Raw genomic sequence first — 24,327 nt, 5'->3', positions numbered from 1 at the left:
TCCAGAGGCAGATGCCATCTTTCAAGATGATAATGCAACAATCCATAGAACAAGAATTATTAAAGAATGGCACAAGGAACATTCTAATGAAGTTCAGCATCTCATCTGGCCACCACAACCACCAGACCTCAACATTATTGAGCATTTATGGTCGATTTTGGAGATTCAAGTAAGAAGTTGATTTCCACGACCATCGTCTCTAAAATAACTGGAGGGTGCTTTAATTGAAGAATGGGCTAAAATTCCTTTGGAAACAATTCACAATTTGTATGAATCAATACCTTGGAGAATTGAGGCTGTATTTATTTATTATTATTTTTATTTATTTATTATTTAGATTTGTATGCCGCCCCTCTCCGAAGACTCGTATTTGCTGCAAAAGGTGGACCAACACCATATTAAAAGATATTTTGATGATTTTTCAAGGTGTTTCCATTTTTTAGTCCACCCCCTGTACAAGACATGCTTTGCCAGAGTGGAATTGAAAAGACCAAATTCTAATTTTTACCTCTTTGTTATTAATTTTGTTCTAGCTCTTTATTACTGAAATAAAACCCTAGCACAATTTCAAGTTTATAACTATTTCCTCAAATTGAGATGAAGCTAGAGGGTGAAGTATCAATCAATAAAAGGAGTAAACGCTTTATGAAACACTGCAACTGGGTAGAAAGATGGCTTGATGGATTAGTTAGTCAACACAAGGACATATACATACTCTGCATTTCAGGGTAAACCTTTGCAGCTAATTGTCGGTGCAGCACACTCGCCATGATTGCTAAGCAGAAGATCCTCTAGGGCAGAGCTGTCAAATTCCAGGGTCATGGGCTGGATGTGTCATGCGCTAGCCATGCCCACGCCCAGTTTAGTGAAAGGGAAAAAAGTGTCAATATGTCACGTGACGCTCCCATGATGACATGAGTTTGATACTCCTGCTCTAGGGAGTCTGAAGATCTATGCTCAGCACAAGCACTAGTTCCCTCTGTAAATACTGCTGTCTGTCAGAGATCCAGACACATACAAACGTGCTTATGGATTGGGTACTTCATAAATAAATAGATGCTCAACATTTATTCCTATTATACTAAATCAAACAAAACTACATTGCAGTATAATCTAGATAGGTAGTTTTATATCCACATGTTTACAGTCACAGGCAGCATAATCTCATAGTTATATACAGTTTGGCTGAAAATAAGTTAAATCCTAAAAGAGCATATAATTTAACTTAGAATAACCTTTCATCTCATTTTTAACTGTTGTGATGCACATGTGCAGTATGTTTTTGGCAAATCAGCAAGTTTCTCACAAAAGAAAAAGTGTTCTGAAATGGCCACCACATTGATAATATTACTGTGGTAATTTAGAAGGTTCCTGTGAAACAAAGAACCAGCTACATCTAAGTTGAAGTCTATATTCTATTATTTTACAAACAGTTTCCAGTTTACAATGGTAAAAATCAATAACGTCACAATGTATATAAATGCTAATTGAAGACAAGTATTTTAAAATGGAATAGAAAGTAGCATGTTAAAAACTATCACATACACACAGCAAAGACAACGATTTTCTGCAACTGTGTTTTAAGGGTGGGGACAGAAGCAGGAAAAACTGTCTAAACAGCAGTCCAGTTTTGTAATTTTTATCATTTGTATATGATATTAATCAATTTAAAAATAAAACTCTAATTTTTCTTTTTTCAAAGGCTCTGAAAATAGAACACAAAGTTAAAATACATACTTGAGTGACATGTAAAAATCCTATCTCGTGTGCATTATATTTATTTGTTTATTATTTCATTCTGTAGGCCGTCCTTCTCCAGAGACTCACGGAGGCTTACAACATAAAAATTATATGCATCTGACATCAATTACTTAAAATAATTGTTAAAAAGTGTGGATGAATTATTGAAAAAAATGCACCAAGATTTTTTCCTGCAAAGATAGTCTTGAGATAGTAATCAAATAATTGTTTTGATTCTAAACTAGTTTCTATTATCAGTTTTTCTTTAGTTTGAATTAACTCAACAAACCCAAAACTAATTAATCACAAGTTAGTTCCCCAAATCACAAAAGTTAAAAAGCTGCTGTTATAGATGAGCAGATGAAATGTTGATACAGAAACTGGACTTTTCATCAGAGTCTCACAGAGTGCAAACCATAATTCAGACAACCAGGGAAAACTGATCTTGCTCTATAGGCTTCTCCACCCAGGCCCCAAGACCAGCCTTCAGAAACGCTTTAAACAAACACTCCTTGGCAGTTTGATATTCCACTGCTACCTGTTTTGTTTCGTGATATATATTTGGCTTATTGACTTTTGAATGAAGACTGGCAGGAAGCTAAATAAATGAAAGAGAAGAAAAAGGAGATGTTAATTAAAAGCACCATCTTATTGTTTTTTATTATTAAACTTTCCATTAGAATCAATCTCTAAATCGACACCAAGTGTCCCATGTCCTTCACCCTATTTTGTAATTCCAATATTAAATTGCAATGCTTTCAAACCCAGAAATAAATAGCAAGCGTTCAAAAGCTAACCCAGAATCTTACTAACGGAAAAACCATTTGGACTTAAAACAATCCCATCCTTTTCCAATCAATTATTCATTTCTCTTTCATGGTTCATTCCCCTTCAGTGAGAGCTGTTGAAAGCAGAACAATCCCCCAAAGGTTAGTTGAATTGCACTCAGCAGGATGAGAACATCTATGGTTAAGGTAGGTACCTTTCATCTCGCAGCCCATTCTTATCCTAAAGAGAAAGGGCCCACAGAGCAATATCCATGCCCACCCCGGCAGAAGCAGGTGCTTTGATCTAGGTAAATCAGCATAATGGAGATAGAAAACTTTTTCCTCTAAAGATATTTTTATGGATTTTTAAAATTAGGTCTCTTTAAATTGGTATTTTAAGTGCTCATAATACTTTGCAGTAGTCACTGTCTTTGTTTTAAATATGTTTTCTCTGATATTTATTCTTGTCTTTTTATTTTTCTCAATTCAATAGTATAATGGAAAGAAGTTATGTCAAAGGGGCTTGTCCTTTAGTTAAGATAACTTTCCAAAGAATGAAAATGTAATCATTAAATTGGGGAAAATAGAAAAATTAAATTAGGGAAGAAGCTGGCAAGTAAAATCCTGAACTCAAAAAAGGATTAAATCTGGCCAGGGAATGTGAAGTAAAATGTTCCAGAAAAGAATTATCTCAATTCAACCTTATGGGACATTTTGCTAATAGGAGGAGGGGGAGGGAGAAGAGGAGGAGACTTTCTATACTTATTAGAAATGAATATGTGAAGATTAGAATTCCCCAAAGTAGTCAGTATCAACTCCAAAGGATCCACTGGATTAATCAATGTTATTATTAGTAGTATTACTATTAGTATTGATGTATTATTTGTTAAAGTAGTATTTATGAAATTATTTTCATATAATTAATATGTAGGAGTCGATGAACAAGTTCAAATGTCATAAAGAGTTAGAGGACTTTTGATGTACATTTTTGCCTAGATCAGGGGTAGGCAAAGTTGGCTCTTCTATGACATGTGGACTTCAACTCCCAGAATTCCTGAGCTAGCCTGATTGGCTCAGGAATTCTGGGAGTTGAAGTCCACAAGTCATAGAAGAAGCAACTTTGCTTACCCCTGGCCTAGATCATTTAAGCCAAATTCTTAACGTGACAGCTAAAACAAATCTTTTCCTGTCCCATTCTATGAGATAAATAGGAAATAAGAAAATAAATTTACACCATGGAGGGGAAAATTGTGGCTCTGCACATGGTGTCACATGAACATTTCCTATGTTTCTTAGAATTAATGAGTCTGGTTAAGGCTGGAAGTTTAGTTCAGCAATACCCGAACAACAACTAATTCCCCATCAAAGAAGCCAATGTGTCTCGGTTCTATATCCCAAGTTGTTCTTGGAGCACCAGCAACAATAAATTCATAAAATCCAATAGCCATAAAGTAACAGTGGACTATCTATTTTGGAAACCTACCTTTGTATAAACACGCATCCAGCGAGTATATAGTGCATGCTTACAAAGACGGGATGCACGACCAAGCTCATCCTTTCCTGTTGTAGCATTAATAACTTCCAGCCCAGCATCCCCAACTGTCCAGTTCACGCTGAAATTAGGTGCTTTTCCTGGCTGACGAGCTTCAGCATTGCTAATACCTGAAATAACCGAACAAAAATATTAGTACATGGTAGAAAAGAATTATGGTAATTCCAAATAGATTATAGATCTGTCTTAGAAATGAAATTATTTCCAATGCTTAATAAAAGCTAATATATAATATATATATATATATATATACATTGGGCACAAAGGCAATGATAATTTGTTGCTCTTCTATTAACTATGCTTTCAATTTACCATATTTTTCAGTCTATAAGACATACTCCCCCCCCCGTGTATCTTGTGAATGTTGCCAACGCCCCACCACTCACCAGCCCCCGCCCTTCAGCCTTTCCTTCCCAGCAATTTGCCTCCTTGCAGCAAACAGTCTGGTCAGGTTCCACACAGCCTAATTAGCACAAACAGCAGAATACCGCTGATCAGCTTTCCAGGCTGCAAGGGTCACTGCCTTCTCTTTCTTTTCCCCAGTGAAGAGCTACCAATATTTTTACTACCACGACACTATGCACGACACCCTGCATTTTCTTCAACATCTTTCAGCGAAAATTGGGTGCTCTGGGGTGGAGCTCCATTTTCGCTACCCCATTGCATCCCACCCCATCTGGACAGTAGCCCACCCCTGCTTTTCCCCTTCTTTTCTGTACTTTTCTCTTCCCTTTCCCCCCTCCCCTATTTTTCCTATTATTATTTTTAAAAAGACATGGTGGAATTTTATCTAATGTGCAATTTCATGGCTCACTGGAGAAAGCCTTTTTATATAAAACAACCATTTATACAGCTTGTGTACTAGAATACTTAAATAGGCTCCTCCTGGTGAACATTCTCCATTAAAGTACTAACATTGTATTTTTCTTCTTTAACAAAAATCAGCCCTTGATTTTCACAGCAGTCTTTTCACTCACTTTGCATTATGTTCCTCAGTTATCTTAACACAGTGATGGCAAACCTTTTTTTCCTCGGGTGCCAAAAGGGCGTGTGTGCACTATTGCGCATGTGTGAGAGCCTACACACATAATTCAGTGCCTGGGGAGGGCAAAAACAGCTTCCCCCATCCCCCCAGAGGCCCTCTGGAGGCTGGAAACGGCCTGTTTCCCAACTTCTAGTGGGCCCAGTAGGCTTGTATTTCACCCTCTCCAGGTTTCAAAGGCTTCCCTGGAGCCAGGGGAGGGTAAAAACACCCTCCCCCATCCCCTGGAGGCTCACTGGAAGCCAAAAGCACCCTCCTAGAGCCTCTGTGTGAGCCAAAAATGAGCTGACCAGCAAACACATGAACATTGGAATTGAACTAGGGCAACGGCTTGCATGCCAGATATGGCTCCGCGTGCCACCTGTGGCAACCATGCCATATGTTCGCCATCACAGTACTAAAACAAACCATGAAATTACTCGCAATATGTGGCTTTGTGCTCAATTACTACTACTACATACTATACAAATGATCTTTGTGATCACATTACAAGCAACTGTGTTCTCTAATTATGTAAAACTTTTCAACACCACCAGTAACACAGCTACTCTCCAGAAAGACCTTGACTTTGTGTCCAAATGGTCAAACATCTGGCAACTCCAAATCTCAACCAACAAAAAGAATCAGAACACCAAATACAACCAAATGGTCAAACATCTGGCAACTCCAAATCTCAACCAGTAAAAAAAATCAGAACACCAAATACAATCTGAATAAACAAGACCTTACAGACAACCCTCACTCTGTAAAAGACCTTGGAATACTCATATCAAATGACCTAAGTGCCAAAGCCCACTGCAACAACATCGCCAAAAAGGCTTCAAGAGTTGTTAACTTAATCCTACGTAGCTTCTGCTCCGGCAATCTTACAGTACTAACCAGAGCATACAAAACTTTTGCCAGACTAATCCTTGAATACAGCTCATTTATGGAACCCACACATGTTTGAGGTTGTGGACAGGTGACTTTTATACTGATAACAAGTTCGAACAGGTGCCATTACTACAGGTAATGGGTAGAGGACAGAGGAGCCTCTTAAAGAAGAAGTTACAGATCTGTGAGAGCCAGAAATCTTGCTTTTTTGTAGGTGACCAAATACTTATTTTCCACCATAATTTGCAAATAAATTCATTAAAAATCAAACAATGTGATTTTCTGGATGTGTTTTCTCATGTTGTCTCTCATGGTTGAGGTCTACGTATGACGTCAATTACAGGCTTCTGTCATCTTTTTAAGTGGGAGAACTTGCATAACTAGTGTCTGACTAAATACTTTCCCCCCCCACTGTATCTAATGTTTCTTCTTATTTTTTATTTTTTTATTTTTTTCTTATTACTAGTAACATGTATATGAATATTATTATATCTTTACATACCTCAAGTATGTACTTGACAAAACAAATATATAAAATAAATTAATTAAATCAACTATTATTTATTATTATTTATTAGATTTGTATGCTGCCCCTCTCCGTAGATTAATTAAATTAATTAAATTATTAAATTAAATTAATTAAAACTTGGAGCAACATTCCTTTAATAAGACATAGATGTTTGTAATCATGTGCAAAAATAATAGGAAGCTTCCACATGCCCATCAATTCCACCATGTTTATCCCTAGTTTTGCACTATACCATAGTCACTAGCAACAGTCTAGTTGATTCCAAGCTCTTGGAATAGATTTATTATTTATTAAAATTGTTACTTGCAATATTTTGAAAACAAAATTATGGCATTAGGATACATTCTGGGGTTTTTTTCATGCTTACCACTGAGTAATGGTCTGTTAAGTACGTAGAGCAATGGTAGATCTTCAATCTCTGCTATCCGCTGGTATGCTGCCCTGGACAAATGATCTCCATGATACAAACTTCCCAAGATAATGCTTGAGAGGTATATTGGCTCTACAAAGAGGCTCAGTAAAGCTCCTTGAATACCAAGTACATTCCACCTAAAGGGAAACAATATAATCTTTTAGCCAGAAGTGGGATTGAAAAATTTTAGCAACCGGTTCTCTGCTGTTGTTGTCAAAAGCTTTTAACTCAAGATAACTTTTTACATTTAACATGTGATATAGAATCTCAACATTCACAGATAAATATTTATGATAGCTTAATATATATTGCAGTAAGACTTGAAAGGACTCCAGATTTAATCATATTAGCCAAATAAAATTAAAAGTAATTGAACTACTCTGAGTAGTATAATCAAGTTGGGAAATGCAGAACTGAATTTTTATACATTTTGAGTCGCATATGCTTTTAACATTTTTTTCCATATGCCTCGTGGATACAACTATGATTGAATTGTTTAAGTTTAAAGTAGGTTCAAAAAAGCAGGAGGGATGTAATATTGTGGAACTCTTGTTTTACATGTAAGTCTCATTTTAGAATTTCCAATTTAATAAGACTGAAGTATAATTAGGAATTTTTTTTGTTAAAATACACTTCAAATCATTATTTTTAAATCATATATTATTGAAAAATATTGCCATCATTAAATATAACTTTACAAAAATATAACCTGACTGAATATCATATATAAGATGATTTATAAGGAATAATATTTGATAAATGAAATGCATGAGTAAATAAAAATTCTTCTGGCAGTAAGAGATATTTCCAACTTAAAGCCCTCAGCAGACAGGAAATTATATATTATATCTCCTTATGTCAATTTTGTCCTATATTTTTCTCTGAAAATTTAAGATAAGATATGCCAGACCAGCTATAATCTATGAGAACCAACAGGATGAATTAGTCAGGGATTGAAAGAGACAGTACAGTATCAGCTGCCTTTAGCTCTTTTAGATAGATCAAAGAGGGCATCAGTGGTATCTAAAAATGTTCAAAAGATGCCAATTCTTGTGAGGTATAGGGGGCATACCCAAGTCATGCATTGTTTACCAATGAGCTGCAGAAGGGCTGAGAAAGGCTGCATGCAATTACCGACAACCAGCAAAAATCCGTGGGTTCATTTTGCTTTTTAAAAATAGCAGCGCCGGACTTACCCGGCGGCAGGCTTTGCTGGAGGGACCGGGAGACACGGTCCCTCATGGCGGCCGCCATTTTGGATCCCGGGCGAAGTCTCGCGATGCGAGACTTCGCTCGGGAGGTCGGGCCTGATTGGCCAGGCTTCTGATTGGTCCGGGCGGGGCCTGCTTGCCCTATATAAGGGCGAGCAGGCCCGGGGCTCTCCCTTTTCGCCCGGACTGCAGAGGCCACGAGCAGACACTTGCGTTTGCTCGCGGTGGCCATTTTAGGTGCGGCCTCGTGTGCGGCCGCCATTTTGTGGCCGAGTCGGGCGAGAAGGCTTCGTTGGACGGCGAGGGGCTTCTTTGGGCTGCAAGAGAAGCTCAGGGAGTAGCGGAGCCAGCATTGGCTGGTCTCCGCTCCGGTTTGGAGCCTTAGTCTTCCCGGTGGTCGGGGGTCTTGGGGGGCTTTCCCTTGGGTGGCAGGGGTACCTGGGAGGGTGCGGCCCTGCCTATAAAGGGCCTAGGAGCCAAGCGGTGGGCAGTGAGGCCTTGCTGCCACCGCTGGTGGGGGGGGAGGTTCGTCCCCTTGTGGTTGCATTGGTGAGGCCTGCTGCATAGGACAGGCCTTGCCTTGGGGGTGCAGGCCTTGGGGGGTGCCCTCTTCCTGTTGTTTGCTATTTCTTCTGGTTGAAATAGAATATATTAAATAAGCACATGGCCCCTAAAAAGCGGCAAGCTCCGGCCCTCCCGGCCCAACCAGTGGTGCGGCCTAGGAGGGCTGCCAGGCCGTCTGCCCGGGCTCGGGCTGCGGCAGAGGGGCCCCCGGGGGTGGTCCCGGTGGTGGGGGGGTGGGTTTTATGCCCACGGTCCCTCAACCCGAGGTTTCCCCTTCTCTTTCTTGGGCCAGGGTCCTGGAGCGGCTCGATGAACTGGAGCGGTGGCGGTCGGGTGCTGGCCCGGAGGGGCTTCCCATGACTGCTGCCGCAGCCTGGGGCGCCAACCCCGAAGAGGAGCCGGCCCAGGAGTGGCAGGTTGCCCACACCACGCAGCTGGCACACACTGTGCAGACGGCCCAGGCGGGGCAGATGGCCCAGTCAGGGCAGTGGTCATCGTTGCAGGGCCCAACAAGGATGGGTCCCCCGTGGATGGCTTCTACCCCTTACAGGGCAGGTGAGGTCGCACCACACGTAGGCACTTCACCGCTCCTTCCCGTGCAGGGTCCCGGGTTCATCCCGCCCGCATTGGGGAGTGGCAACAGCTTCATGGGGGCTGCTGCGGGCACCTGTGGACAGGTCTGGTCCCCGCCGGCCCCGCCAGTAGGGGCCCCAGGGGTATCTTTCCCACCTGGGGCGGGGGTGGGGGGTTGGATCCCTCCTCAGTCGGCCATTATGCCACTGCCCCCTTTTGTGTATCCACCGGGGCTTGGTGTGCTGGGATCGGGGGCCACCACGGTGTGGGACCCGTTCGCCAGCATCAAGCCTGGGGCCATCCCTTGTGGGTTGCCCGCGACGCCTTTAGGTTATCATCTTCACCCGTCGGTGAAGGAGGCAATATGGCGGGGGGAGTATGTCGACCTTTTCTCCATTTTAAACAGGGAGGTCCCTAAACAGGACAAGGAGGTGGTGCCTGGGGAGAAGGTTAAGAAAACAAAGGTCACAAAGTGTTTCAGCTCTTGGCTGTATGCTTTTCTGACCTTTGCGTCGGTTGTAATTCAGAGGCAGCCGGGTAGGGCCGCTGCCTTGCTGAAATATATCGACCTCATTGCGAGGGCCCACTTTGAATATGGGGGTACAATATGGAGGCATTACGATAAGGGGTTCAGGATGCGTATTGCCCATGACCCCTACTTGCCCTGGGATATGGTGGTTCCGGACCTTTGGTTCCAGGCCACGCATATGTCGGGGAAGGAGGGCTGCGATAGGACCGACAGCGGTCACTTTATGGAAGAGGAGCCCGTGACGCCCGCGCCGGCCAAGGCCGTGGCGGGCGGCGTCGGGAAAGGGGCCTCTTTGGTGTGCCACGAGTTCGCTGCAAAGGGGGCGTGTTTTCGTCCCATTTGCAGGTTTCGTCACGCCTGCGGGAGTTGTGGGGGGAACCATTCCGCAGCCGTGTGCCCCCGCCCCAAGAAGGGGGCTGAAAAGAAGGGCGGGGGTCCCCCAAAGCCTTCCCCACCTGTTGGGGGAAAAGGGGCCCAGCCCAATTAATTTGCGAGTGCTTGAGGGTTGGTTGGGTGACTACCACCCTCACCCGAGAGCGGACGCTCTCTGGCTAGGCTTCTCAGAGGGGTTTCGGATCCCTTACATGGGTGTTAGGAGGGCCTTCATGTCTGACAACCTTAGGTCGGTTGTGGGTCATGAAGACATTGTTAGGGAGAAGATTCGGAAGGAGGTGGCCGAGGGCAGGGTCCTTGGGCCCTTCTCGGAGCCGCCCTTCCCGAACCTTCGTGTGTCTCCTCTGGGTGTGGTCCCCAAAAAGGCGAGTGGTGAATTTAGGTTGATTCACCATTTGTCTTTTCCCAAGGGGGAGTCAGTGAATGATTTCATTCCTGACGAGCTTTGTTCAGTCCGGTATGCATCCTTTGATGCTGCCGTGACTATGGTTAGGAAGTGTGGGGTGGGAGCCCTTATGGGTAAATGCGACATTAAGTCGGCATTCCGGCTCCTCCCCATTCACCCAGATGACTTTGAACTGTTGGGCTTCCATTTCGAAGGGGGCTATTACGTAGACAGGGCCTTGCCTATGGGTTGCTCTGTCTCGTGCTCTCTTTTTGAGAGTTTTAGCACCTTTTTGGAGTGGGCGCTCAGGAGGCAAAGTGGTCGGGGTACTGTCGTTCACTACCTTGATGATTTCTTGTTGGCGGGGCCTGCGCATTCGGAGCAATGCTTTGCTCTAATGTGGGACTTCGAAGCCCTTTGTGCTCAATTAGGGGTGCCTTTAGCCTCTGAGAAGACCGAAGGCCCCGCCACCAGGATTACCTTTCTGGGTATTGAATTGGACTCGATGGCGCAATCTTCTAGATTGCCCCTAGAGAAGTTGCTCAAGATTAAAAGGAAGCTTGATGAGGTGCTGGGCTGCCGGAAGGTTACCCTACGACAGCTTCAGGAATTGGCAGGCATTCTTAATTTTGCCTGTCGGGTAGTTGTTCCTGGTAGGGCTTTTTCCAGGAGGTTGTATGATGCGATGAAGGGGCTCCGCTTGCCCCATCATCGTACCCGCCTCAGCGCAGGGGTCAGGGCTGACCTTGGCGTGTGGCGGGATTTCTTGGTTAGGTTTAATGGTTTGTCTTTTTGGAGGCACGAGCTTCTTTTGGAAGCTGAGTTGCAGCTCTGCTCTGATGCCGCGGGGACTTGTGGTTTCGGGGTAGTGTTAGGTGACCAGTGGTGCTGGTCGGCATGGCCTCCGGAATGGAGTGCCTCTTCGTTGGTTAAGGACCTGACGTTTTTGGAGCTCTTCCCCTTAATAGTGGCCTTAGAGCTTTGGGGGGAGCAGTTTAGGGACAAGACAGTGCACTTTTGGTGTGACAACCTAGCGGTTGTCCATGTGGTGAATGCCCTGTCCTCCAAGAGCGACAGGGTCATGCGGCTTGTCCGCCATTTTGTGCACAGGTCCTTGTCTCTAAACGCATTGTTTTTGGCTAGGCATGTCCCCGGGTTGGATAATGGGGTCGCTGATGCCTTGTCCCGTGGTCAGTTGTCCAGGTTTCGGACCCTGGCCCCGTGGGCCCGAGAGTTGCCAGAAGCGTTCCCCGGCCACCTCTGGAGTCTGGGGGGGATCCAGAGTGGTGGAGAGACGAGGCATCCCGGGCAATCTCCTTGTCTGTAGCGCCCGGCACCCTCAGGGCATACCAGCGTGCAGGTAAGGAGTTTGGGGAGTTCAGGCAGGGCAGGGGTTACCAGCTTAGTTGGCCTGTCCCTGTAGAGCACTTGGCCGAGTTTTGCGTCCAGCTTAGGCAGCGTGGCCTGTCAGTTAGGACGATCCGGTCCCGTTTAGCCGGCCTCGCCTTTCTGTCCAAGGCGGGGGGGTTTGCAGATTTTTCGGGTGACTTTCGCATCCGGAAGATGCTGGAAGGCTGGCTAAGGGAGCAAGCTGGGGCCCCTGGTGACACTCGTCAGGCTCTGACGGTGGAGCAGCTGTCTTTAATTAACGGGGGTTTTGGCAGTCTGTGTTCCTCATTGTACGAGGCCCGTCTTTTTAGGGCAGCAACTTGTGTCATGTTTTTTGGGGCCCTTAGGGTCAGCGAGGCCATGGCTTCGTCTCAGGCTGACAATTCGCTCCGAGCCTTCCAGTATGCTGATCTGGCCTTTAGACAAGGAAGGGTGTCCCTTGTAGTAAGGCGGTCTAAGACAGATCAGCTACGCAGAGGGGTTACCATCCAACTTAGTGCGGCCACCGACCAGTCGGTGTGTCCAGTGGCCGCCCTACAGCTTTATTGTGGTCTGCGGGGGTCAGGTCAGGGGTACCTGTTTAGGCATTGGGACGGTACCCCTCTGACCCGTTACCAATTTTGGGCGTTAGTATCCAGGGCAATGGCCCAGGTGGGCATGGATCCCGCCGGTTATGGAACGCATTCGTTCCGTATCGGCGCCGCCACTAGCGCGGCACTTTCTGGTTTCCCGGCCCATCGGATTCGGGAGATCGGCCGCTGGCGGTCAGCGGCATATTTGGGTTATGTTAGGCCCGCTGAGGATCCTAGGCAGGGCTTAGGCTAGGTAACCTCTCTGTGTGTGTCCTCTTGCAGGTCCCCAGGCTAACATGAAACCGACGGCGCTGCTGTGTGGCCACAGCATGATTTTTTGGGCCGGCCGCTCAGCAGCCAGGAGCGCCATCGGGACCCAGCTGTCCCTGGGGCAGTGGGTCAGGGTTGCCTGGATGGGCCGGAGAGGTATGCGGTGGGAGGGTCTCCTACTGGCGTTGCTGGGCGGTCAGCATTCTGTGGCTGCGCCCAGCAGTATGGGGGGCGGCTCCTGGAGTCGTGCCCAGGTGGGTTTGGGTGGGCAGCGTCCTGTGGCCGCACCCAGGTGGCTGGTATTGCACTTAGGTGGCAATGACCTGTGCATGCTGGGAGGCCTGGCGCTGATCATCCAGGCACGCGAAGACCTGCGAAGTCTTCGTGAGGTATGGCCCACCGCGCAAGTGGTGTGGTCAGAAATACTACCTAGGATTGTGTGGAGGGACGCCTCTTCCCTTAGGGCCATTCACCGGGCTAGACGAAGGGTGAATAGGGCTATGGGTAAAACAGTTAGGGAACTAGGTGGGGTTGTAGTGGCCCATCCCCTTATCACAATAGACCGGCCATGGCTTTACCGGGCCGATGGCGTTCACCTGTCAGAACGGGGGAACGCCATTTTCTTACAGGACCTGCAGCGGTCTCTGCGTGAGCTGGCGCAGCTAGAGGGGGGAGTCGGGGGGCCAAGATAGAGATCTGACCCCCGCTCCTGTGGCAGGTTAGGGGCGGAAAACTGGGGTGGTTTAGCAACCGCGCGTTCTCCCTTGGGCATCTTTGGGGATGATTGACAGGTTCTCCACAAGCTCATGGAGGGAGTTTCTGCCTGAGCAGCTGGGGGGAACCTGTCTTTGGGTCCTGCACCTTTAATTCCCGGATTCGGGTTAGCCGGTGGGACCCCCCTCATGCACAGCATGGCAGGGTCACAGGTGATGGTCTGGCCCCTCACCTGGACTTGCATCGAGATACGCCCATGAGTTGCCCAGGAATGTTTTTGGCATAACGTCATTTCCGCCCCGGAAGTATTTGTTTGACCCTGCAGGTCCATTTCCGGGTCATAGTTGATTATGCTAATTTATACAAAGTACTGAATAAATTATGCAAATTTATGTTAATAAAAATGACCCAGTTTAAATCCAGCTCTTGTGTCCGTGTCGTTACTCCGTCTCTCCAGCAAGGAAGTATAGTAACAAGTAAAAGTATAATATACTTCTCCAGGAGACTTAACATACCAATGTTACTTTCAAAATTCTCTAAAAATGAAACAGGGTTGAAAACTGATAATGTCCCTCCTATGTCCCTAAGCCATGAAATGCTGTCTACCCCAAACTGAAATATCTGATCGTAAAACGATAGCTTACCTAGCTATCTTATCACTGCAAGACATAGTAAGTAACCTCTCTCCTTGAAGAACTCCATCCCATGTCTGGATTGTAGTTGTAGAACGGACAGGGATAGTTCCTTCTCCAGATTCAATCTTTGTCCGTAGTTGACCTCTTGCTTTCCGGTTTGGGTGTCTGTCTCCTTGATCTGAACCATGCAAGCCATCATAGTTACAAAACAAAGCATAAAATATGAATACTAATTTTAATACAACTATAGCATATATGCTCATATTATATATATATCCTTTATAGCCTAGAACTACGGCACCTAAAACACGATTTGAGTATTACCCACAAGATCATATGCTGCAACGTCCTACTAGTCAATAACTACTTCAGCTTCAACCGCAATAATACAAGAGCACGCAACAGATTCAAACTTAATACGAACCGCGCCAAACTTTACTGTAAAAAATATGATTTCAACAATCGAGTTATCGAAGCGTGGAACTCATTACCTGACTCAATTGTGTCAACCCCTAACCCCCAACACTTCTCCCTTAGACTCTCTACGATTGACCTCTCCAGGTTCCTAAGAGGCCAGTAAGGAGCGTAAATAAGTGCACTGGAGTGCCTTTCGTCCCCTGTCCAATTGTCTTTCCTTTCTTTCACCTACGGTATCTTATATATTCTCTTCCTTTCATATATCCTCTCCTCTAAGTTCACTTTCACCCTCTTTTATATTATCACATGTCTATTTTCCTTCCTATGTATTTGTGTATTGGACAAATGAATAAATGAATAAATAAATAAATAAAATACTTATTACTTATTTTATTTATATGTCACCTTTCATATATTTATAAACAACTCAAATTGGCAAGCATACTTGATACTCCTTCCCTCTCCTACTTTTCCCACAACAACCGTCCGGTGATGTGAGGTGGTCTGAGAGAGAGAGTGACTAGCCCAAGTTCACCCAGTGGGTTTTCATGCCAGAGGGGGACTAGAGCTCACAGTCTCCCAGTTTCTAGACTTAAACATTAGACCAACAATATTGAGCCTTATTTTTATTTCTTATTTCAGTCAGGGAATTTGCAGAACAGAAAAGCAACACAAAATACAGTATAGTGCAATTAGAAAAGTTATCTTGTGCAATAATAATTTTACTCAAAATTTTATAGAAACAAAATTGATAATATTATCTAGTCTTCACTGTTAACATTTCATGCATTCAAATCAAAGAAACCTTAGGATTTTTTAAAAGAACTACCTATAACTTATATATTCCAAAGCAATTTATATACAGAATTAAAGCCACAATAAATGTGCTGCTGTAGGAATGATTGGGTTGTACATTATTACTATTCTTTACAATTATTCTATACAGTTATTTACAATAAAATAAATAAAATAAATTAAATCTACATAGAAGTAAATTCTTGTGTATTTTGCTTGTGCATTGAATAATTATAACGAAGTCATAGATTAATTCAGAAACTTTTTTTTTTGCATGAAACGGCCAAAAGTGGTGTCCGCTTGTTTGTACTGGTCTGTTTTGTATGACGGGACTTAGTTCATTTTGATTTTAGAAACTAGAAAAACTCTCTTTTTCTTAATCTCCACCAGAGAACTATTTATACCTTCTTGGGCAGCTTCATGTGGTGAAAAAATCCGAGCATCACCACAAGGGGAGGTGCTAATATAGAGATGAAACTGCACATTTTCATCTAATTTAAAGCCACCTTGTTCTGACTTGATAAAGATAGATTTTTGTTGGTCTTCCTTATTGCTGAAACAAAGACAGAAAATATTATTCAGGTTGCATGGAAGTATTTACTGTCCTAAAACTAAACCTAAAATTTAGCATAACTAGATCAAAGGTGTTATGGTATAGCCATAGAATAAATCAAAGGGACTACTGAGAGTATTGTTCTGCAGATAATTAGGATTTTTTGCTTAATTAAGTGATTTTGCAGCAAACTCTACATTCAGTCATGAATTATTCACAAAGGAAATTACAAACAGCTGTTGTTCACTTACAACTTAGAAAAAACTATAAACAAATGGCTGAAATGCAGACTCTGAAAACAATCAAAGAAAAACCAGACTGATAAAGTTCATGACCAATGTCTATACATTTCTCTTAACAAACTGAATTCAGTATTTAGTCCCAATTAGCAAAGTGTAGAAGCATTCCTATTCACAGTCATTTTCACAATTTTTAGAATATTTATAACTTGCAATGGACTACATAGAACTCATTATCTTTATTTTTCTGCACTTCTTAAAGTTTCTTCTATCCACCCTGATTAAACACTGATTAAACAAAACACAAATTCATCTATTTTTCCTATTTTTTTCAACATATATATATAATCTCTGTTAACTCTGAAGTTGACCACAACGCAGAGCCATTAAATTTTTCAATATTCTCACAGAATGTATGACCTTATTAAAAAAACACTTCATGAATCCAATATCTATTTGCTTTAATTCATGTCAAGCTCAGTCCCAGAGACAACGTTGTAAAGTCCAATCAAGTGCAATTATTTTTTTGGATAGAAATTTGCCAAACTAAAGCTATAATTTCAAATCTACTAAATATATCTTGAGCCTACCCTATCTCTTCCCCATCCATTTTGGGACTGTGGAATCTCTGGGAAAGGTCTGTGTTGCCAAAATATTTTGTGAGAAGTGACAAAAAATTGAAAGAAATAAAGTTATATGATATTATTTATACAAATTAAAGACAAAGATGGCTAAAAATAAAAGGAAGAAATACAGTAGTTGTTTGATGGAATTTAAAATAGATGTGTTTTTTTAAAACTATGGTAGCTCCTAATTGATTTTTGTTAATATCCAGTAATCAACTATGGAACTTCTTCCTGCGCTTTAAAATTACTTTTTCTCTGTCAATCTCTGTCACAATCTTCCACATGTCTTACTAATGAGACAATCACATCAATATTAACTTCTGAATAAACATTGTGCATACATGACCATTCTTAATAGAAGTGTTTTTAGTAAATTCAGAAAAGAGTACTGTATACTAGAGGATCAATTTTAGTTGTACAAAATGCATGATGTGTATCATTTCATATTAATGATAAAGATGTCTATTTTGGGGCTACATTTTGGTCAGTATGCTGCAAGCATGTCCTCACTATTCAATTTAAGACAGACTATCTTGCAACCCAACAGGTTCTTGCTTGTATCCACCAAATAGGAGATATATGCAACATATAATACTGAACTTGGGATGCTTACATTGGACAATTGGTTCCACATGCCTCTGCTGCTTCCATTCCCCCCCCCCCTTAACATTTATCTCAACGAAAATAAACTTATAATATACATTGAGCTGGCATAAATTGAGTGATCAAAAGGTATCCAGTGAGCTTCTGTGGCTGAAAGTGGAGTTGAACCTGGCTCTCCCCAGAGCTAATGCCAATTCTACACTTTAATTATTATGTCACAGTAGCCACGATTTCTATACTAGGCTTTAAAAGACTATGTGGCTGTTATGCAATATTTTTTATCAACAAATGAAGTAAATTGGTAGTACTGTTCTTAGTTCTTATGTGACCTATAGATTAATTTGAATTTGCTTTATATCATTAAGAGGTCACATTAAATCACGAGAAATTCAGAATATGCTGTTTGTAATGTAATTTTCTATTTATAACAATTTTCAAGTCACTTCCCTCCCTCTCCACTGTTATTATGATTAAGTTTAAGTAAATTTCTTTAATACTTTAATATTCATACTTTCCTTTAATTAGTTTAGTACAGTAACACTATAAATAAAGAAAATTAAGAACAAATGATCTGCTTTAGTTATTTTACATTCAATTTGCTTAAAACCTAAGTTTCTGTTTAACTCAATGTTAAAAGCTTTCTATGATTGTTTGAGTAGCTTAAGAAAATGTTATATCAGTTTTGCAGCTGTCTCTATGTCCTAATGACTTATCTGTGCTGAAAATGTAAATGAAGACAATAAATAAAAATGTATTGAAAATTTATTTATTGTGCTATGCAGAAAAAGTATTTTCTGCATAGTACACATCTAGACAGATATTAATTTTATAGTATGCATTACCAATTTTAATTCTCAAAAATCTTTCATGAGGAGTTCTGCAAAAATAAATATCACAAGAAAACAGACAACGTGGCATCCTCCGACAAGTACAAAAGACTTTCTCTCATATCTGAAAATCAGGGGAAAACGTTAGCATAAATAGCCTTAACCACCTTGTGGAAACCTGGCCGAAATAGATAACTAGTTAAAATAGATATACCGTATATACTCGAGTATAAGCCGAGTTTTTCAGTCCAAAAAATGGGCTGAAAAACACAACCTCGGCTTATACTCGGGTCATTGACAAAGTCACCACAAGAGGGTGCCATTGCTTGAGCCAGAGCGAGGAGGCACCAGCTTTTTTCCCCCTCTCGCTTGCCTTAGGAGCTGTGGAAGGGGTGGGGCTGGTTCTTCCTCTCCCTGGCTCAAGCAAAGGAGCCAGCTATGTGCTCCAACCGAGAGGGGGAAAAAGCAATGGAAAGCCGGTGAGGTCGTGTGTGTGTGTGTGTGTGTGTGTGTGTGCCCCCTCTCCCCCACACCGTGAAAAAAGCCAGCTACCTCTTGCTGAAACCCGGAGGCTTTTTTTTTTTACTCCCTGTGTGTATTTGTCAACAGGTTTACAGTAACTATTCCTTGCTCTCTCTGCATTGCCCTTAGTTGGATTAAAAAGGCCCCCTGCTGTCATATTCTCCTCCCCCTCCTTTGAAAGGATTTAAACTGTTTTAAAAAATGGTATTTTGTGGTAGTTGCTATCCTTATTTATTTATTTATTTATTTATTTATTTATTTATTTATTACTTGGATTTGTATGCCGCCCCTCTCCGAAGACTCTATCCTTGCTTGGATAGGAACTAATAAGGCAAGAGCTAGACAGGAATTCCTAAAGTGTGTTTGTGGATCTTTAAAAGTTGCCATTTATAAAGTGGGTTTGAGAGCAAGTTTCAATTAGCAAGTATGAGGGGAAGCATTTTACATATTTTAAAAATGAGTTTGATTCTTAATAGGACCTGCATATTTAGGATACAAAACCACAAGAGCTGTCTGTGTTTTGCAAGTTTTGCTTGTCTCACTAGTCTGTCTGTCTGTCTGTCTATCTATCTATCATCTATCTATCTATCTATCTATCTATCTATCTATCTATCTATCTATCTATCTATCTATCTATCTATCTATCTATCATCTACCTACCTACCTATCTGGTTTTCTATGCTGATAACCTCACAGCAGCTAATGCTGAAGCTCTGTTTGGATATACAGATTTATTTATTTATTTATTTATTTATTTATTTATTTATTTATTTAATTAACTGGATCTGTATGCTGTCCCTCTCCAAGGACTCAGGGTGGCTCACAGCATATATAAAAACAGAACAATAATGTAAATCCAATTAATGATGAGATGAGAAAGAATCCTGTTTTAAATTTACAGAGCTAGTTTACTTGTTTTCTTTAAAATAAATATTCTAAAACATGTAATCTTCTGATATTTCAATTAATGTAATTTTATTGGTTTCCATTTTTATAAGTTACCAGTAGCCACTGCATTTTCTAACCTCGGCTTATACTCGGGTCAATAAATTTTCCCAGTTTTTTTTGTGGCGAAACTGGTGCCTCGGCTTATACTCGGGTCGGCTTATACTCAAGTATATACGGTAAGTTCAATAACCAAAAACTATCCTTTAATCAACTGGTGATACTACAAAACAGAACAAAGTGTGGTCCTAGCATCAAAATTAGTTAGACGATAGAAAATTGAGATGGATGAGACTTGGAAGTCATCTAGTCCAACTTATACTTCAACTCTATAGTCTAAGTCCGTGATGGTGAACCTGTGGCACTCATGCCACAGGTGGCACACAGACTGGCCAGCTGATTTTCAGCCTTGGGAAAGGCCATTTTTAATCTCTCCAGACTTCAGACGGCTTCCCCAAAGCCTCCAGAGTGTGAAAAACGGCCCAATGGGCAAACCGGAAGTTTGGAAAAATGGACTTCAGGGAAGCCTCCTCAAGCTTCTCAAGGGCGAAAAACGGTCCAATAGGCAAACTTGAAGTTTGCTCATTGGGCTGTTTTTGCACTCCAGTGGGTTTAGGGAAGCCTTAGGGTAAAAAGCAGACCAATGGGGGGTTGCACATGCATGAAAATGTGAGCATGTGCAGTGTGGCACATGTGGGAGGATTGTGTGCAGGCACACAGGCTCACTAGTGCACACTCGCACTCCCATTTTTCACACGCAAGAACAGGTTCGCCATCACTGGTCTAAGCCAGGGGTCTCCAACCTTGGTGACTTTAAGCCTGGCGGACTTCAACTCCCAGCTTTGCTGGCTGAGGGATTCTGGGAGTTGAAGTCCGCCAGGCTTAAAGTCGCCAAGGTTGGAGACCCCTAGTCTAAGCTATACCACTTTCAGACCATTTGTCATACAGGCTATGTTGAAAAATAATGTTATATTAAAGCTTCTAGGCTGTTACAGATAGAACTTTTTCCCTTCGGGGATTTAAGATGACAGATATTAATGTTCCTGTTTCCTCAGAAGACAAGCGATCATACAATTTATTTCAAATATTTCCAAAACTTTCATATATATTCAGAATAATTATAAAAATTATTTGTAACATCTCAAGAGGAAACAAATGAAGCAATCTAAAACATCTTGAGTTACCACCCAACATTTATCAATTGGAGCCTTGTCAATTTATGACTGCTGGTGTATATTTCAGTTCCTGCATATGTTTTCATTTAAGCCATTAAGTATGGCTTCTCTAAATTATGAAACATTTTAAAATAATGGGGATTACTTCTATATAAACAATTATATATTCTTTCTATATATAGTATATACTATATACAGTATATATATGTATGTATGTATGTATGTATGTATGTGTATATATATATATATGAATACACCAGGGTGATTCGACACAAAAATATGTAGCCCTTCCCTGGTGCAGAGCTGAAGGGATTGGATACTGTAGCCTAGAGGATAATTCTCTGCCTTACAAGGCAAAGGTTGCAGGTTCAAGTCCCAGTGGGTATGGCTAGCTGATGAGGCCAAAATAAGGCCGAAATAGATCTATCCTAGTCTCCCTTAATTTTCAAATTCAGCAAAAAAACATATGACACATACAGATAGAATTGTCGGCTATCAATAAAATTAACTGCCTTGGAAATGGCCCTGCGTTGGGCCGAGAGGCAAATAAGGAGCTGTGATGTTCCTTCAATACACCAGGGTGATTCGACACAAAAATATGTAGCCCTTCCCTGGTGCAGAGCTGAAGGGATTGGATACTGTAGCCTAGAGCAGCGTTTCCCAACTGGTGTGCCGCGGCACACTAGTGTGCCGCGAGACACGGCTAGGTGTGCCGCAAAGCTCCAGCTGGGCGGGGCGCTGCCGGTACTTCCGTCCTGTGGCTCCCGCTCGCAGCTGTCCCCCGGCTCCTGCTCGATGCCGCGGTTTTCGGCGCTCTCCTGCTGGGCCCCAAAGAAGGAAGGCAGGAAGAAGGAGAGCTCCATTCTTCGCGCCTTTTTCCCGTCTTCCTTATTTGTGGCCCAGCAGGAGAGCGCTGAAAACCGCGGCATCGAGCAAGAGCCGGGGGACAGCTGCGAGCGGGAGCCCCAGGACGGAAGTACTGGCAGTGCCCCGCCCAGCTGGAGCTTCCCTGGCGTCGGCGGCAAGTGTCCTTTGTGGCCCAGCGGGAGGGCACTGGCGGTAGGAGCGGGAGTGGAGGCTGCAGCAGCCGCAGGCAGTCGCGGGGAGATGGCGGCGGTGAGAGGGAGCTCCAGGCGGCGGCGAGAGGGAGCTCTCTCTCTCTCTCAGCTGACTGCAAGCGGGAGCCCTGACGGTGGCGGTTGGACGTACTGCTGGACGTCGTACATGCTGGCGCTGCGGGCCTGGCATATACGGTGTCCAGCAGCACGTCCAGCTGCCGCCGTCAGGGCTCCCACTTGCAGTCAGCTGAGAGAGAGAGAGAAAGAAAGAAAGAGAGACATATAAGAGAGACAGAGAGAGAGAGAGAGAAAGACATAGCAAGAGAGGCAGAGAAAGAGAGACAGCAAGAGAGGCAGAGAAAGAGAGATAGAGAAAGAGAGAGAGAAAGAGAGACATAGCAAGAGAGGCAGAGAGAGAGAGAAAGAAAGAGAGACAGCAAGAGAAAAAGAGACTTAGCAAGAGAGGCAGAGAGAGAGAGAGAAAGAGAAAGAAAGAGAGACATAGCAAGAGAGACAGAGAGAGAGAGAAAGAGAAAGAAAGAGAAACATAGCAAGAGAGACAGAGAGAGAGAAAGAGACAGAGAAAGAAAGAGATAGCAAGAGAGGCAAAGAGAAAGAAAGAGACATATAGCAAGACAGTGAAAGAGAGAGAGAGCAAGAGAGAGAAAAAAACAAGAAAGAGATAGCAAGAGAGACAGAGAGAGAGAGAGAGCAAGGGAGAGAGAAAGACAGAGAAAGGGAAGGAGGGAGAGAGAAAGAGAGCAAAAAAGAGAGAAAGAAAGAAAGAGGGATGGAGAGAGAGAAAGAAGGGAAGGAAGGAAAAGAGAGAAAGAGGGAGAAATAGAGCGAAAGGGAAGGAGAGGGTTTTTTTGTCCAAACTTTTCTTTAGCCCGCCCCCCCCCCCCTTTCAATGTTCCCCAGGATTTTGAAAATATGAATAATGTGCCGCGGCTCAAAAAAGGTTGGGAAACACTGGCCTAGAGGATAATTCTCTGCCTTACAAGGCAAAGGTTGCAGGTTCAAGTCCCAGTGGGTATGGCTAGCTGATGAGGCCAAAATAAGGCCGAACTAGATCTATCCTAGTCTCCCTTAATTTTCAAATTCAGCAAAAAAACATATGACATATATATATATATATATATATATATACACATATATATATATATATATATATATATATATATATATATATATACACACACACACACACACACACACACATATACATATATACATATATACATATATATATATATATATATACAGTGGTACCTCGGTATTCGACCATAATCCGTTCCAAAAGTGTGGTCGAGAACCGATTTGGTCGAGTACCGAATTAATTTATCCCATAGGAAATAATGGAAATGGGTTTAATTGGTTTCCAGCCCCTATTTCCTTTATTTCCTATGGGATAAAGATACGAGGTCTAGGCACTCCAAGCTGTAGTTAGGGTGGGGGCATTTTCGGGGGGGGGCTCCTTTTCTCAGTGGTTCGGCTTCCCTTTAAGCAGTTACACCAACTTTCTCTTTCCCGAGAGTAGCGACGGCAGCAGAGGCTTTCCTTAGAGCAGCAGCAGCACCGGGAACGTGAGATGAGAAAGGGAAGCCTCTGACGTTCCCGGCGCTGCTGCTGCTCTAAGGAAAGCCTCTGCTGCCGTCGCTACTCTCGGGAAAGAGAAAGTTGGTGTAACTGTTTAAAGGAAAGGAGCCCCCCCGAAACTGCCGGTATTGCAGCCGCCCCCCCCACTCCCTACAGCTTGGAGCGGAAGGGTGTAGGAAGGGTGGGGCGGCTGCAATTCCGGCAGTTTCGGGGGGGCTAGTTGGAGGGCGGCTTCACCTGTGGACCTGCTCCTGCCAGCCTGCCAGCCTCGACCGGGGCCAGGAAGGAGGACCCACCTGAGGTGCCCGCGGCCGCCTCCCTTTCGCCCCGAGTCACGTTGCCGTGTCAGAGTGAGGCAGGGTCCGCGGCGGAGAGACGCTGAGGGCGAGGCGGGCAGTGCGTTGGCGGGAAGGGCACCGAGGCGGGAGCAGGGCTGGTCCCCTCGGCTGGCGGCGGGAGGCTCGCGGGAGAGGAAGCGGGCAGCGAGCGGAGCCCAGACGTGGCGGGGAGCCCCACCCTTCCTACACCCTTCCGCTCCAAGCTGTAGGGAGTGGGGGGGCAGCTGCAATACCGGCAGTTTCGGGGGGGCTCCTTTCCTTTAAGCAGTTACACCAACTTTCTCTTTCCCGAGAGTAGCGACGGCAGCAGAGGCTTTCCTTAGAGCAGCAGCAGCGCCGGGAACGTCAGACGCTTGCCTTTCTCATCTCACGTTCCCGGCGCTGCTGCTGCTTTAAGGAAAGCCTCTGCTGCCGTCGCTACTATCGGGAAAGAGAAAGTTGGTGTAACTGCTTAAAGGAAAGGAGCCCCCCCGAAACTGC

General features: G+C 43.5%; 1 protein-coding gene across 9 annotated transcripts in view; it reads right to left on the bottom strand.

Annotated features, from left to right (window-relative positions):
- Positions 1–1,049: 1,049 nt before the first annotated feature.
- Positions 1,050–24,327, bottom strand: part of ADARB1 (adenosine deaminase RNA specific B1) — a 74,336-nt gene continuing 51,058 nt past the window's right edge. For all 9 annotated transcript variants that reach the window (XM_070732354.1, XM_070732355.1, XM_070732358.1 and 6 more), the window contains 5 exons: positions 15,767–15,915; positions 14,160–14,328; positions 6,871–7,052; positions 3,991–4,169; positions 1,050–2,338 (listed from right to left, as the gene is read on the bottom strand). In XM_070732354.1, coding sequence (XP_070588455.1) covers positions 2,162–2,338; positions 3,991–4,169; positions 6,871–7,052; positions 14,160–14,328; positions 15,767–15,915 — 856 coding nt within the window. In that variant the 3' untranslated portion in view covers positions 1,050–2,161. The remainder of the gene's footprint in view (positions 2,339–3,990; positions 4,170–6,870; positions 7,053–14,159; positions 14,329–15,766; positions 15,916–24,327) is intronic.

This window comes from Erythrolamprus reginae, chromosome 1, assembly GCF_031021105.1.
Source record: "Erythrolamprus reginae isolate rEryReg1 chromosome 1, rEryReg1.hap1, whole genome shotgun sequence".
In the NCBI taxonomy this organism is placed as follows: Eukaryota; Metazoa; Chordata; class Lepidosauria; order Squamata; family Dipsadidae; genus Erythrolamprus; species Erythrolamprus reginae.
The sequence above is the reverse complement of the archived record's forward strand: the minus strand, read 5'-3'. Positions and strand labels throughout refer to the sequence as shown.